Below are 13,942 nucleotides of genomic sequence, written 5' to 3'. Positions count from 1 at the left end.
CCCGAGCCCGTGAGTGGCGGGCCGTGCCGGGACGGACTTGAAATTTCAAGATTTTGTACATGGCCCGGCCCACGGGCCTGCGGACCGCGCTCGTGCCTACTGCGGGCCTGACCCGTGTTTTATTTATTTATTTTGTAGTTTTGACAGTCTTAGGCTAAAAAACAAAGGAAAGGAGCGTTCGGTCCGCCGGCTCGTGCCGTTGCGAGCCTAAAATAAAATTTCTTGACCGCGCCAGTCCCGCGGCCCACGTAGCGGACAATGGGTCGGGTCGGGCCTTGAGTGGGCTCGTGACGAGCCGGGCCAGCACGCGTTCTACAAGAGAGTTTAGGGTTTGACCTAAGGCTAATAACGTAAATAGATAAATACAAGACATAATACATAATTACAAAAATACATATACATTCTAACAGGCAAATTGCAATTGCAACATGCATGCACCCAAAAATTATTACAACTAAACAATTTTTCACCACGAATGCGCCATAATAATGTGATATATGAAAAATAATTAATGACAGTGTGTAAAATTATTCACACTTCTTACTAATTGAAGATTCATGGACACTTTTTGCGACCACCTTTGGTTGTCATGTTATCCCAACACGGACACACATTAGCATTGCCTGAAGTTCCTGGTGGCACACAGTTGCAACGTTGGCAGCAAGTGTTACATGTCCTGATACATATTCGATATCTTGACGCCACACTACACCTTATATGACATTTTCCCTTGCAATCTGTCAATATTACATCATAAAGAAAAGCAAAGTATGTAAAATTCGTGAGATAGCATCTATATTACAAAAATACTAGTTGAGCTTACACTTCAAAACCATATTAAGGTTGGAAGTTTGATTGTCAATTCCTAAAGGTTTGAGGTTGTGATGGTTGACAATGGGGTATGATTTTCGATTTTCAGCTTTTGAGTTTGACTATTTTTTTTATAGAATTTGATAAGATAAATGACATTAACACTCTTTCATAGTGCACCTAATTATAACCAACTAGTTATTAGGCCCAGGCTATACTTCGGGTAAGAGAAATTTTCATTTATTAATATTATATTTTGAAATGATAACACTAAATATCACTTGGTCTAGTTGTTAAAACTTTAGTATATAAACTTGAAGTCATGGGATCAAATCCTACACTATGCAATTTCTAATTTTTTTGTTGTATGTGAATTACATGGAGTAAAATGAACTTAGGGAGAGCGCCACATGATACCGTTCCTTATTTAGAAACGTCTTTTAATATATTAGTATAGATTCTAAATCCCTTGACCTTTTTTATGAGAATTGAGACTTCGTAGATGGAAGGGCTTAATCACCCTTCTCTCAATCTCAATTAATTATCAAATTTGTAAGAAAAATAAAAAGGAGGAGCCTGACACCCAAAGGGTGATGTTTCACATAAAGAATATGGTTTATCCATCGGATGACTCTATTTAAATTTCCAATGATAGCAACTTTCTTAAGGAATAGAAGAGCTTGTTACCTATTTTTGCACCCAAAAAAGCACCCTTAGCGGGTTGTTGTGGATTTGCACGACAAACCTCCAACTGTAGTTACAAAATAGAAACAGAAATATCCAATGAGTTGGGAAATTGAACATGCTTATTTTGTTTAACAAACTATTAAGAATTCGGTAGACAAAATTACATTATATTCCTAGGGGCATAAGTCAGGAGTAGGGGTGCTTACAAACGAGTCGAGCCCTAACTATATCTCGGTTCGTTTATTGCTTAGCTTCGCTCGTGAGCTTGACGAGCTCGATAAGTGAAGCTCGGCTCGAGCTCGACTTGGCTTAATCCCGATTTGAGACAAATTTAAAATAAACCAGCATAACATTAAACCACCCAAAAAATTCATTTTCGATATTAAAAAATTATTGACAGGACTTGTAGAATAATAAAATAAATTCAAAAAATAACATGAATTAACATATTTTATTTCATTTTTAAATGCTAACCGAAAGAATTAGTTAGAAATACACATAACAAGGCAAACTAGATCTAAAAGGATACAAAAAGAAAAGACATGAATTGCTCAATGTAAAAATTTGTATAAAAGGAGATGGCCTTGTTTGACAATTAGCGGATAGCTATTAGCTGTTAGTTGATTGTATTACCTAATTTGACTAGCGGGTTGTATTAGTTATTTGTATAAAGGTGATTGGTAGATAGCTGATTGTTAATTAATTGTGTAAAATGACCAATAAGGAAATTGGCTTAATATGTTAGGTTTAGAATACCTAGGTAAGGGTAGTAATTTTTAGGGAACTTTGAGACATAAATGCAATTTTTTCTTTCATTATCAAACCTCCAATATTAAAAAGCTTCTCCCCCAACTTTTTCAAAAAGAGCTTTTTGATCCCAAAAAGCTATGTTAAACCTCTCTTTACCAACACCCAAATCAGAGGATTGAATAGTCAAATCCTTTAATATGACCTCAAACCTCTAATTTTGTTCCAAGCCTCTCTTTACCAAACAAGGCATAAGTATAACAACTTTTTTAAAAGTGTTTTAGCCTATAATGACTTTTTTAAGTGCTTTAAATTATAATAATTTTTTTATATAAATTAATAAGTGAGCATGTTCACGATCTTTTCGAGCCGAGTTTGGACTAGTTGGGCTCCACTCGTTAAGGTCTTGAGGCAAGTTTGGACCGAGCTGAGCCCAAAAAGTTCGAGTCTAAATAGTTTAGTATATATCGAGATGACAAACAAGTGCTAGAGTATGGATTTGATTCGAATTAAAAACCAATGGTCAACCATTCAACCTTTTGGGTCTTGGTCGGTTTAGGTCAAATAGATAGTTTTTTTTTGACAATAAGTAATCAAGGTGACTAATCGCAATGCCCTCTTCTTGCCCTAATGTCAAGATCGTGGGCACTTTGGACTCTAGAACGATCCACCTTTTATAAATGGTCAATAGATAATTAGGGCATATTTATGTTAAGTTTCAATTATTTCATTATGCAAGAAATATCAATTTTGGTATAGGAATTTAATGGCACCTTTCTTACTCGAATTAAACAAATAAAGAAGGCTGAGGTCTCATTATATTTCTTTTCTACTTATTACATAGTAGTTTTTTATTTTTATTTTCCATGCGAGTAGTCTTTTTATATTTGGGTCTGCATGGTTATCGAATTGGAGTTTGGGCTGGGTCCATCCAGTTATATCATTTCAAGTCCATTGGGTCAATTTTGATAATTCTAGGGGTACTCGACCTACATGTTGAAGACAATTTGCAATCCAATCTATTGAAAGAAAATAGTCAACAAATTATTAACCAAATTCATGCATGTAGGGTATTGTTCTCTCCAACTTATAAAACAAGTTTCAGGTCCAATATGTTTAGATCACGTTTGATCAAGTCTAACATAGCACTCAAAAATAAGTTCCAATAAGGATCAATTAGGTTTAATAAGTTAAGTTCAGATAAGTTCAGGTTTTTTCACGTAAAGAGAACGCACCAGCAATGTAATTGATTTTTAAATTGTGAAGTAAAGAAATAAAGAATAAGCATTGACATATGAAATGTAGGATTAGGAACATACAAACCTGATGTGAGACGACTAGGCAAAAGATGGCAATGGCAAGGAGGAGGATTCTATTGAAGTTACACATCTCTGGAGAATGTTACCATTCATTGGAAATCCTGAAAAGAGCCAAAAATCAAGAAATGTGGAGTTTTACCAGATTATGTCTTTGAAAGGTAAATTTGAGAGGAAGAGAGTGGATGTTATTGTGTGCCAGCGAAGGGGCTCAAATATGCTTCCATCTAAAGGCAAATTGTTAAAATTCTTACATATGGAGGCTTTTTTTTTATATCTTTGTCCTATTCTTAAGGGTTAATTATCTTCTCTAATTAGTTCTTTTTTCTTGTTGTTTCTCTTTCAAAGGAAACCTATATTTCATTTTCCTTAATTAGTTAGTAATTATTTATTTATTATATAATTAATAGGTTGACATGTATTTATTTTCATATAAATGTATGTCAACTAGTTTAGACGATAACACACCAGCTTTATCTAATCTAGATATGATATTTCGCACCTCCTTATGAACCAAAATAATAGTACTCTAGCGGTCTAAATTTAGTAGCAACAAGAATATACTACTCCACTATTTAGGATCTCTAGAGGTCCTTCTCTGAGTAGTAATTACAATTCATAGTGCAGTTCTCAATATATTTTCTCACCCAATACCCCTCCGGATCTTAAAGCATTATTCCAAGAGACAATCAAGGTTAAAGAAAATGACAATTTAGGGACATATCTAGGCCTACCCATCTCCCATAAAAGACCTACACGTGCCCAAGTTCAATTTGTGGTGGATAAGGTTCGTGCAAAGCTTGCACTATGGAAAACTAAGTTCCTATCAAAGGCAGGGAGACTTTGTTTGGTAAACTCTACGCTCTCCACAATCCCGGCCTACTATATGCAAGCTGCTTTTCTTCCTGCTGCCTCTCTTAAAGACCTAGACATTATATGCAACAACTTTTTATGGGGGATTCCACAAACCATAAAAAACTTCACCTTGTGGGGAAGGAGGTGACTTTTAGACCTAAGAACAGGGGTGGCTTGGGGTTAAGGGACCAAAAATTGACCAATGTTGCATATATGATGAAACTGGGTTGGAAGATCTCTCAGGGCCCACCATCTCTTGCCCAAGACTGCATCAAATCTAAATACATCCACCAGAACCATGCTACTCCTTTCAAAAATGGCTCCATTATATGGAAAAACATAGGAAAAGGGTGGGATCTTCTCCAATCCAATAGCTCGTGGAGTGTAGGAAATGGACAATCAATTAATTTATGGGAGGACAATTGGCTTGCTATAGGATGTCTTCGTTGCCTGATCCATGGACCCTTGCTGGAGTCGGAGAGCTCCTTACGGGTGTGTGACTTATCCTCCCATGGTCAATGGGACTTTACTAGGATCTCATTTGAGCTCCCCCAAATAATCCAGGACCGCATTACTAGTCTTCCACCCCCCCAAGAGGAGACCAGAGGAGATTTGCTCATCCCTCATTTCGTATCCTTGAAGGGGTTTTCTCTTGCTCAGGCTTATGATAGCCAAATTAACTCCCCCCATGTCAACCTGTCTTGGATTTGGAAGTCAAAGATGGAGCCAAAGCTAAAGTTTTTCTTTTGGCTCCTGTGGAGAGACCGAATCCCACATAAAATGCTTCTTGCCCTTCGAAACATTGTCCCTAACTCCTGTTGTCCTCGCTGTCACCTTCCTAGTGAAAATTCAGCCCATGTGATCCGCGATTGTGTATTCTCTATGGAGATCTGGAAAGCATGTGGTTTTGATCCCCTCCCCCTCTTATCCTTCAATGATTGGCTCCGAACCAATTTGGAGGTTGATTTTAGGTTTAAAGGGATTGAGTGGGCGGACATCTTTCCATATTTATGTCATGAAATATGGAAGAATAGGAATGACTGCAGCATTAATGGGGCTTCCCCTTCTTCAGCTGACGTTATCATCCCCAAAGCCATATCGCTGTCTCTTCTTTTTATTCAATCCAAAAAGTCCATTGTCCTACCCTCCCTTGCCCCTCGAAACACGGGGTCTCCTCCTTCGCAGACCACTCGTCCGACCATCCATGTAGATGCATCCTTCACACACCTAGCGGACCCCATGGGTACCGGGGGTGTGGCTAGAGACGAGAGGGGGTTTTGGATCATAGGTTTCGGGACTAGGAGTTTTGCGATAGATGTGGTCATGGCTGAAATCATGGCCATTCAACAGGGTTTGCTCATTGCTAGGCAGTTTAGGTTACTTGAGGCCATTATATTTACTGATTGCATGAATGTAGTAGGATTGTTGTATAATCATGAGAGTTGTGCTGACAAATATATGAGTGCTATTTTTGAATGCAGAAAGTTATGGAGGGATCTCCCCCAAGTGACAATTGAGTATTGCAGCCGGAAGGACAATCAAGTTGCGGATTTGCTTGCCAAGGAAAGTAGAATTAAGGATGGTAGTTGCAATGTAACTAGGATGTTCCCAATTCCCCCTAGCTATTGTAATACGGCTTATATTGCGGATTTTAAAACTCGTTCTAATATGACTATATAATATGTGGCTTACTTTTTTCACCAAAAAAAAAAAAAGTTCTTAGATGTGAGTAATACTACAAGAATAGAATTGGCAAATAGTAAAAGAAGAGAATTGGAATAAATTTAACCATTATCAGATTTTTGTTGTTTTTTGTGGTAAAAGAATCATATCATATTATTAATTATGTAGAGGTTATAACAGTGACTAATTCCGGGCACAAGAAGTATTAGTCATTATATTGATTGTGTATCATAATAACATGGTAAGATTAGTATAAATTCAATGACATATCTAGCTTCGTTAGTTATTTAGGATCTGTTCTCTCCAACTTATTTTCAGTTCAATTCAGCTCTGGACAATACTTTTACTCTCACATATCACTATTCATTTCAGTTCATTTTAGTTCAATTCAATTAAGTTCAGTTGTTTTATACCGAAGAGAACATGCCCTTACTGGAATTATGTTTGCATATGTGTGACAATAATTCCGGGCAGTATAACTAGTTTGTTTGAATTGAAAAGCTGTCTGTTGATCCAAGTTGAGATTCCTATCCTGAACTCTGTAAGACAGGTTCAGACAAATTCAGTATTTCCTGACCTAAAACATGAAAAGCTGAATTTCCTGATTGGGGTTCAAGTATATGCATAATGTGTAAATATGTATACTTTCAAGTGCCACAAAATACAGGAATATGTATATCATATTGTGTACAGTATATTAAAGAATTGATACAATAATCAAGTTCCTCTAAAACCTAACCCAGCAACGAGTACATTGTGCCATGCAGTCTCCTTTGCAATCAACATTATAACCCAAGACTTTAGGATTACGAAGAAGGAGGTTTCTCAAAGGCTTCCCTGTTATGCCCCACTGGTTTTCTAGGATCTGTACATTATTCTTTAGCTCGTTCTCGAAGCTACAACCAAGAACTTCAGGAAATTTCTTGAGAAGTTTGGAGAGATCATCATCAGAGAGACTCAAACTCCTGAGATACTCCAGTATTTTATTCACAATCTTGTAATCAGGGACCTCTGCTTTTCGTTCCTCACCCCAATATGGTGAGCGAATGTGGCCAAATGCTTTTCCCAGTATCTTGTCTTGCTCTTCAATGCTGAAGTTGAACACAGACAGAGCTTCTCTGCAAGATGCCCATTTCTCAGTATCTTCATTGCTCAAGGTTACATCTATTGTTGGAGCTGCAGAAAGCAGTTCCCACTTCTTGAATGGAAGGGAAATGTTCCTAGCTTTTCGAGTCAGTTCCCGTGGAGAAAAGCTCCGTAGGTCTCCATGGACTGCTGAACTAACGGGAGGTGCTACAAAATCAGGCTGCTATAGCCAGCAAGAAAGGGTTGAATTATGAGTGTTAACCAAAAATTAAGCATACTTGTTGCGAGAGAGGCCTAATCCTTATCAGCAAACTCTTAGCTTATATCATAAGGGGTTTTTCTTTCATGTTAATATGACAACATTTGGCAAATTTACTGGGATGGGAAAGACAATAGTTCGAAACAGGAAAAAAGAAAAATGAGAAAGGGATGTGAACAGCCTAAGCGAGCAACTGCAGGGGGAGCCTAAGCTTACTTATCATGAAGGTAAATTTTCTTAAGAAACGCGGTCAATTATAGACAGCAGCTTGATTACTAAATACTAACCCTTGGGAAGTAATAGTACACTAGCTGGCTTTTGCTATGTCTTTCCTTCGGCAGAACTTGTAGCCTAGATTAATGAAGGATGACCAATGAGGCTACAGAGTAGAACTTCCACCCTCCAAAGAGATATACAGAAGCTCTTTCTAAATGCAAGTTACTCCTACCCCAAAGAGTAAAAATGGTATAATACGAGACACCTTCTTATGAGGTCGAGTCAATGAAATCGAAGAAGATACTATATTACTATGGTTAATAAACAATTAAACAACAAATGCACCAGACTTTGACAAACGAGTTTCAGAGTAGAAGCTTACAGAAGACCAGTGTAAAGATGATCCATGATAAAATGCCAAAGCTGGGGAAGGCACGAACTTCGCCAGCATCACTGCACTGATCAGAAGTTCCTTACACAAAACCTTAAATCAGAAGAACAATAACAAAGTTAGACTCTGAACAGATTTCATAGCTTGCACTGTGAATAGCTTCATATTCGATATTAACATAATAACATATCCAGGACTCGATATTGGATATTCCAAAAAGGCGATAATCGATATCCAAATCCTATGCAATTATCGCCCAATCCTATCCAATAAATTCGGGTATCCAATATCCGAAATCATGTGGATCAGATAATTGTTAGATCACACAAATCCGAGGACTTTATCATTATAAAAATCGTCTAAAAATGAGGCAGATTATGATCAATATTCTCTATGTTAAATGGGGTCATCGAATCCTCAAAGAAAAACTCGAATTAATTTACTTTAGTAACCCAAAAAAGTATCATTTATCAGTTCTCCATTTAGTTTTACTCCATTTGAATCCATTTTAAAAGTTATTACCATACAGTTATTCACTATTCACTTATTATTCAATATAATTCTAGTGTTTAATAAGAAGATGGATAGTTTAACTTATAGAACTCCAAGAGTCCAAGCAAGGACAAAATCACAAGCAAAATAAAAGATAAATGATGTTGCTAACATATAATGAATGCCTCAAAACATTAAAATTCATTCAGACATATGAACAAACACACAGTTGAAGACATAACTAAAATGAGCTGAGAAACACCAACATACCAATTCTTTTTCAGCAATAATGCTACGGATTTGGTGTCGATAGAATACGCAACCTGAATTCAGAAATGGATGATAAAATTAAGAATTTTCAGATGCAAAAACCTTAAATTACGAACTGAAAAAAAAAAAAAAAAAGAGAGAAAGTGAACCTGGACTTGATAGAGAAATCGATGGAGAGGTGGACTATATGAGCAAGGTGAGTTTGAGATTATGTGAAATTGAGAGAGGCATGAATCAAGAGTAGAGACAATGGACTATAGAGGAGGAAGTAGCCACTAGGCAGGCAATAGAGGCAATATTTTTATTTTTATTTTTTTTATCCATATGAGCCACGAAGGCGGTACAAAGTACAAACAAGGGGAGGGGGGATTCGAACCTGTGAGGCTGTGACCTATCGTTCACAGCACCTCAATCTTAACCACTAGGCCAAGACATCCTTGATATATTTTTATTATTTTTATTAGAGAAACAAACTTAAGCGAAAATTGGAGGTGCGCACGGAAGCACCTTCTTTGAGGTGCCGTGCGCAAGGTTTTCAATGAACATTAACAGTTTTGGAATGAATATTTGTAGGATCTATTTCAATTTCTCTTTTCTTAATTTTTTCACTTCATGTGCGTAGTGAACCAATAAACATCCGGTTTATTCTAATGACATGGTAGAATAATGAAGACACGCTATTGTTGATTGATTTGCAATTTCGGAATGAACATTTATGAAAAATCTAGTGTAATAAACACATTCTTTCTGTTGAATGAATAATTGCAATCTTGGATTGAACATTTTCGACTAATTCCAAAATCCAGTATGTTTACGAATTTTCAAAATTTTGAAATTGCGCTTGTAGGCGTGTTTTTATTTCGCCTACACGGGATGAGTGCATATTAGATTTGACCATCCCACTGTAAAGGTTTTTTGTGTTGAAAACGTTTTGAAGTCGCCAACAATTCTTTAAAGGAAGAATCATAAACCTAATGTGATATGGAAAATCGTAGGGACAAACTAGAGACTTATCCAATATAGATTTCTCTATCATGACTAAATAGATGGTCAAAATGAATCAAATATTGAGTTAGAGGGTGAGGGTACAAATACAGTCACGAACCATGTTGCACATTGTTGGCTTCTACTAAATATCGATTCATGTTAATGTTTATGCAAAAGAATAACCAAATAATATTTTAAACACCCTAAAAATAATTAGTCTAGGTTGGTTCATGAAACACATAAAAAGACTATTTTTTACTGATATGTTATTATGCAATCAATTTACAAGGAACCTAGCAGGTTGTCCAAATTAATATGATTGATGTTAGAACAATTATGTAGGTCTCGATTAACAATAAATAACACGTGGGTTATAAAAATAATAAAGGACAATCATATAATATGCATAGAACAATCAAGCAGATATAATAATATATAAAAAGAAATAAAAAAGGTTTAGAATATACAGTAGAACGATTTTATATTAAAGATATACATCATAATATATGGTTGGTAACGCGTCTTAAAAAGATGTCTTTTATCCTTTAATTACGGGTATATGATATTACGGAATAAAATCTGATTTAAACTAAAAAAAATATCTTTTATAAATATTTATTTATTAAAATAAATCAGCTAATTATTATTAAACAATTAATCGTACTTTTCAAAGGATTAGGCTCAAAATACGATTAATTATCATGAATAATTAATTGAGTTTTGAAATAGGATTTTAACACTTTTCGAAATGGTTTTGAATTGCTTTTTTAGACTGCTTTGCCCTTGGATTGGACCAATTAATACCACAATATGTTTCATTGTCGGATCCTTAAAGCGGGAGACACGATTAGATATCTACATAAGCCCCCACTTTGACCGAGGTTCAGGAAAACGAAAGTCAAAGTATACGGTGTCGTGACGGAGAGTTTGATGAGAGAGGTTAGAGAGATGTTGGAGGATTTAGGGAGAAGAGAGTGAAAGTCCTTGAAAATTCGCGTGGGAAAACAAAAGTAATGAATTCAAAAAATAGGTTTATGTTTTTCGGTGTTCATTGGAAATCAACATATGTTCATTTCGTGCGTTTTTGGTTTAATGAATAAGCGCTTTGTGCTTTGGGATTTTGCGTTTTGGATGGTGCGCACCTTCCTCTACATACACACGTGCGCACCATCGACAAACTGGCATGACTCCTAACATAGGACCAGCTTACAACATCCTTTCAGATGATGGAATGAAAAAACAACATCAATAGAAGAAAACCAGCAAATCAAAGACGAAGAAGCGTGATCCCAATGAGCCATAAAATTCGCCGCTTGATTCACTTCCCAAAAACAATGATTGACGGATACCTCATTAAACAAACTCAGATCCACAAGAGAGTCCATCACCAAAGACTGAATAACCCAAGGAACCTTCCAACACTGACGGATGGCATTAATAACCACTAAATTGTCCCCTTCCACCACAAGAGAACCAATCCTAAGAAAACGAGTCGCTCTCAAACCACTCCGAAGACCCCAAGCCGCAACCATAAGGATAGAGCAATCCAAAGAGAGAGTCATAGCCCCTGCAAGACATAGCTCCTTTAAATGATTCCAAATAGCAAAGCCAAAAGAAGCTTGCCCATTATCTAACTTCGACCCATCAAAATTAAGCTTAAACTACCCTTCAGACGGGAGAGACCACACCACCAACAAATCAGACACGGGAGGCGGCTAGGGGCGCCCCATCACCACATCACAAACAACATCACTACCACACGAAACCAACAATCCTTGGCAAAATTAGCAATAGAGTACGCAAGCCCAACCACCAAGGAAGAATCCTCCTGGAAAATGACTTTGTTACATTGAAACCAAACAAACCACCAAATAATAGAAAATTTGACTAATGAAGTCGTAGAACTCATTGAACCAACAAGATTAAAATTTCTACCACATCATCCAAAAACAGACCATCATGCAACAAACTCCAACCAAACAAATCATGCATCGGCTTGACCATATCTAACATAAAACGACACCTAAAGAGTAAATGGTTCGCATCTTCAGAACGATAGTTACAGAAACAACATTCTTAGGGCAGAAAAACATGAACTTTTTCTAGTCTAACCTTAGTAGGCAACCCATCTTGGCAAATTTTCCAAGAAAATTTTTTATTTCGCGAGAAACCGCCAGTTTTCAAATCCATGTAGAAACCGAAGACGGAAGATCGATAGCCAGACCCTGAACTAATAAAGGACCAGCCCTAATCAAATATTCACCGTCCAACGTCAGACTCAAGACAATAATATCCTCTTCTATAGTAGCTGGAAGAAAAATCTCCAAAATGGCATTCTTAATATCCAAAGGAACAATCTCTTTTCCAATATTTATTCCATTGCCTATCATTAGAAATAACTCGATTGACCTTATATTAGCAATCCCAACAACTGGGGTACAGATATTTGAAATTGGATAGGGATAAATCCAATTATCATCCCAAAAAGAGATGGATTCAGCCGAATTGACAATCTACCTAAGACCTCTTTTGAAAGTCTCGCTGCTTGACATTAACTTTTTCCAGCATTGCCAAGAGCAATTACCAGACGAGATATACTCAAAAAGCTTAGAATTAACAGACTTAATGATTTCACAACTTTGATTAAAAGCCTTAGCAAACAATATAGTATCATCTGCCAAAGTCAGATTAGGAATTTTAACCCAAATCTACCTAATTTCACACATAATAACTTTTCACCACCCATGGCCTGAGCATAAATTTCCCAAGCTAGGAGCTCCGCACTTAGAATAAAGAGATAAGGCGATAGGGGGTCTCCTTGTCTAATTCCACGAGAGGGCCGAAAGGCCATTGACTAAAGCAGAGAAAGAAACAGATTATCGAAACCCAACTTTTCCAACATAACAAAGATAAATTTTCGTTCTAATTGACCATATGCTTTTTCCATGTCAAGTTTGATAGAAATCCACCCTTCCTTTCCAGATTTATTCTTAAAGGAATGAAAAACTTCATGAGCTAATAAAATATTATCCTGAATTAACCTCTCGAACACAAACACTCCTTGTAAAGGATGAATAATTTTGCCTAAAACAACTTCGAGACCATTAGCTAATAATTTGACAATAATCTTGTATAGCGTAGAACAAAGACTAATAGGACGACAAAAGTGATTGGTTGTCGAAGGATTATCAATTTTGAGAATGAAAGTAATAAAAGTATGATTAATTTCCGCTAATAAATGCCCATAATTTTTTTAAAAAAGGCTTGAATAGCTTTAATGATCGAGTTTTCGACAAGAACCCAATACCTTTGGGAAAAAGGGTGGAAAACCATCCGGACCAAGCGATTTATCTGGCGCTAAATCAAAGAGATTAGCTTTAACCTCTTCACCAGAAACCTCTTGACATAAAAGCTCAGTATTCAAACTAAGTCTATCATATAAAAGTAACTATATTAGGGAAAAAATAATTATATCATAAAAAAAATCAACTATTATATCATAAAATTGACTATGTGATACAAAAATTAACTATATAAAAGAAGATTATATCATATAAAAAATGACTATATCAGACGTAAAGGACAATATTAATGAAAACTAACTATACATATGATTTCTCGGTGCACATTAAGTTATTGTGGACCCGCTCCATTCGAGGTTTTTATACTAGAAAAGTAGCCATTTCTACCTCCGTTTCTTTAAGAATATCATACTGACTTTTTCACTATTCATAAAATTCACGTTCACTATCATTTGTGATTTGTGCGTAAGAAAAGATAGTCATATGGGGATCTAGTTAACATGAATTTTATAAATATCAACTTTTTATAATTTTTACTAACACATAACTAGATATATTAGTGTTAAAAGATTTAAATTTGTATTGTTATGCGTGAAAAATGAAAGTGATAAGTGTAATCATCTTTTAGGAATAGAGGTAGTAAGTTTTAGGAGTTAGCTGTACAAGGACCTACAGTTTGGGACATCTCATCATTATGGACCTAAAGTTTCTAAATCCATCTTTAAAGACCTCAAATTATATATGAGTTATAATGGTGTTATCAAAGTAACTTCATGTCCTTAAAAAGAATCATATTTTAAGTACTTAACTATAAGACATTATAATTTTTTAAACACTTAGG

At 36.0% G+C, this 13,942-nt stretch overlaps 3 protein-coding genes across 8 annotated transcripts; 1 reads left to right on the top strand and 2 right to left on the bottom strand.

Moving 5' to 3' along the window:
* Nucleotides 1-375: 375 nt before the first annotated feature.
* On the bottom strand, nt 376-3,836 carry LOC104900810 (gibberellin-regulated protein 2). Its single transcript, XM_010688333.4, has 3 exons — nt 3,568-3,836; nt 1,498-1,561; nt 376-737 (listed from the first exon to the last, which is right to left on the bottom strand). The coding sequence occupies exons 1-3, from the start codon at nt 3,631-3,633 to the stop codon at nt 556-558; spliced, it is 312 nt and encodes a 103-aa protein (XP_010686635.1). The 5' UTR covers nt 3,634-3,836; the 3' UTR covers nt 376-555.
* A 1,299-nt stretch (nt 3,837-5,135) lies between these two features.
* Nucleotides 5,136-6,095, top strand: LOC125492921 (uncharacterized). The gene has a single exon (XM_048635667.1). The coding sequence runs from the start codon at nt 5,136-5,138 to the stop codon at nt 6,093-6,095; it is 960 nt and encodes a 319-aa protein (XP_048491624.1).
* A 655-nt stretch (nt 6,096-6,750) lies between these two features.
* On the bottom strand, nt 6,751-9,067 carry LOC104900809 (uncharacterized). 6 transcript variants are annotated; one of them, XM_048634898.2, is made up of 4 exons: nt 8,962-9,067; nt 8,813-8,865; nt 8,042-8,143; nt 6,751-7,404 (listed from the first exon to the last, which is right to left on the bottom strand). In XM_048634898.2, exons 3-4 carry the CDS (start codon nt 8,108-8,110, stop codon nt 6,826-6,828), a joined length of 648 nt encoding a protein of 215 aa, XP_048490855.1. In that variant the 5' UTR covers nt 8,111-8,143; nt 8,813-8,865; nt 8,962-9,067; the 3' UTR covers nt 6,751-6,825. The 6 variants fall into 6 exon arrangements, with proteins under 6 accessions (XP_048490855.1, XP_057247221.1, XP_010686632.2 ...); XM_057391238.1 differs by having other exon boundaries at nt 6,751-7,378; nt 8,962-9,062; XM_010688330.4 differs by having other exon boundaries at nt 6,751-7,407; nt 8,962-9,060.
* Between the last annotated feature and the right edge of the window lie 4,875 nt (nt 9,068-13,942).

This window comes from Beta vulgaris, chromosome 8 (assembly GCF_026745355.1).
Source record: "Beta vulgaris subsp. vulgaris cultivar EL10 chromosome 8, EL10.2, whole genome shotgun sequence".
Lineage (NCBI taxonomy): Eukaryota > Viridiplantae > Streptophyta > Magnoliopsida > Caryophyllales > Amaranthaceae > Beta > Beta vulgaris.
Note: the sequence above shows the minus strand (reverse complement) of the source record. Positions and strands in the feature narration are given on the sequence as shown.

Excerpts from the sequence above, each read along its gene's own strand:
- LOC104900810 (XM_010688333.4), bottom strand. The coding sequence starts at position 3,633 with ATGTGTAACTTCAATAGAATCCTCCTCCTTGCCATTGCCATCTTTTGC. Across the intron at positions 1,562-3,567 it reads GCCTAGTCGTCTCACATCAG|TTGGAGGTTTGTCGTGCAAA; the intron begins GTTTGTATGTTC and ends TTGTAACTACAG. Across the intron at positions 738-1,497 it reads TTTTTTGGGTGCAAAAATAG|ATTGCAAGGGAAAATGTCAT; the intron begins GTAACAAGCTCT and ends TAATATTGACAG.
- LOC125492921 (XM_048635667.1), top strand. The coding sequence starts at position 5,136 with ATGGAGCCAAAGCTAAAGTTTTTCTTTTGGCTCCTGTGGAGAGACCGA.
- LOC104900809 (XM_010688330.4), bottom strand. The coding sequence starts at position 8,110 with ATGCTGGCGAAGTTCGTGCCTTCCCCAGCTTTGGCATTTTATCATGGA. Across the intron at positions 7,408-8,041 it reads CATCTTTACACTGGTCTTCT|CAGCCTGATTTTGTAGCACC; the intron begins GTAAGCTTCTAC and ends TGCTGGCTATAG.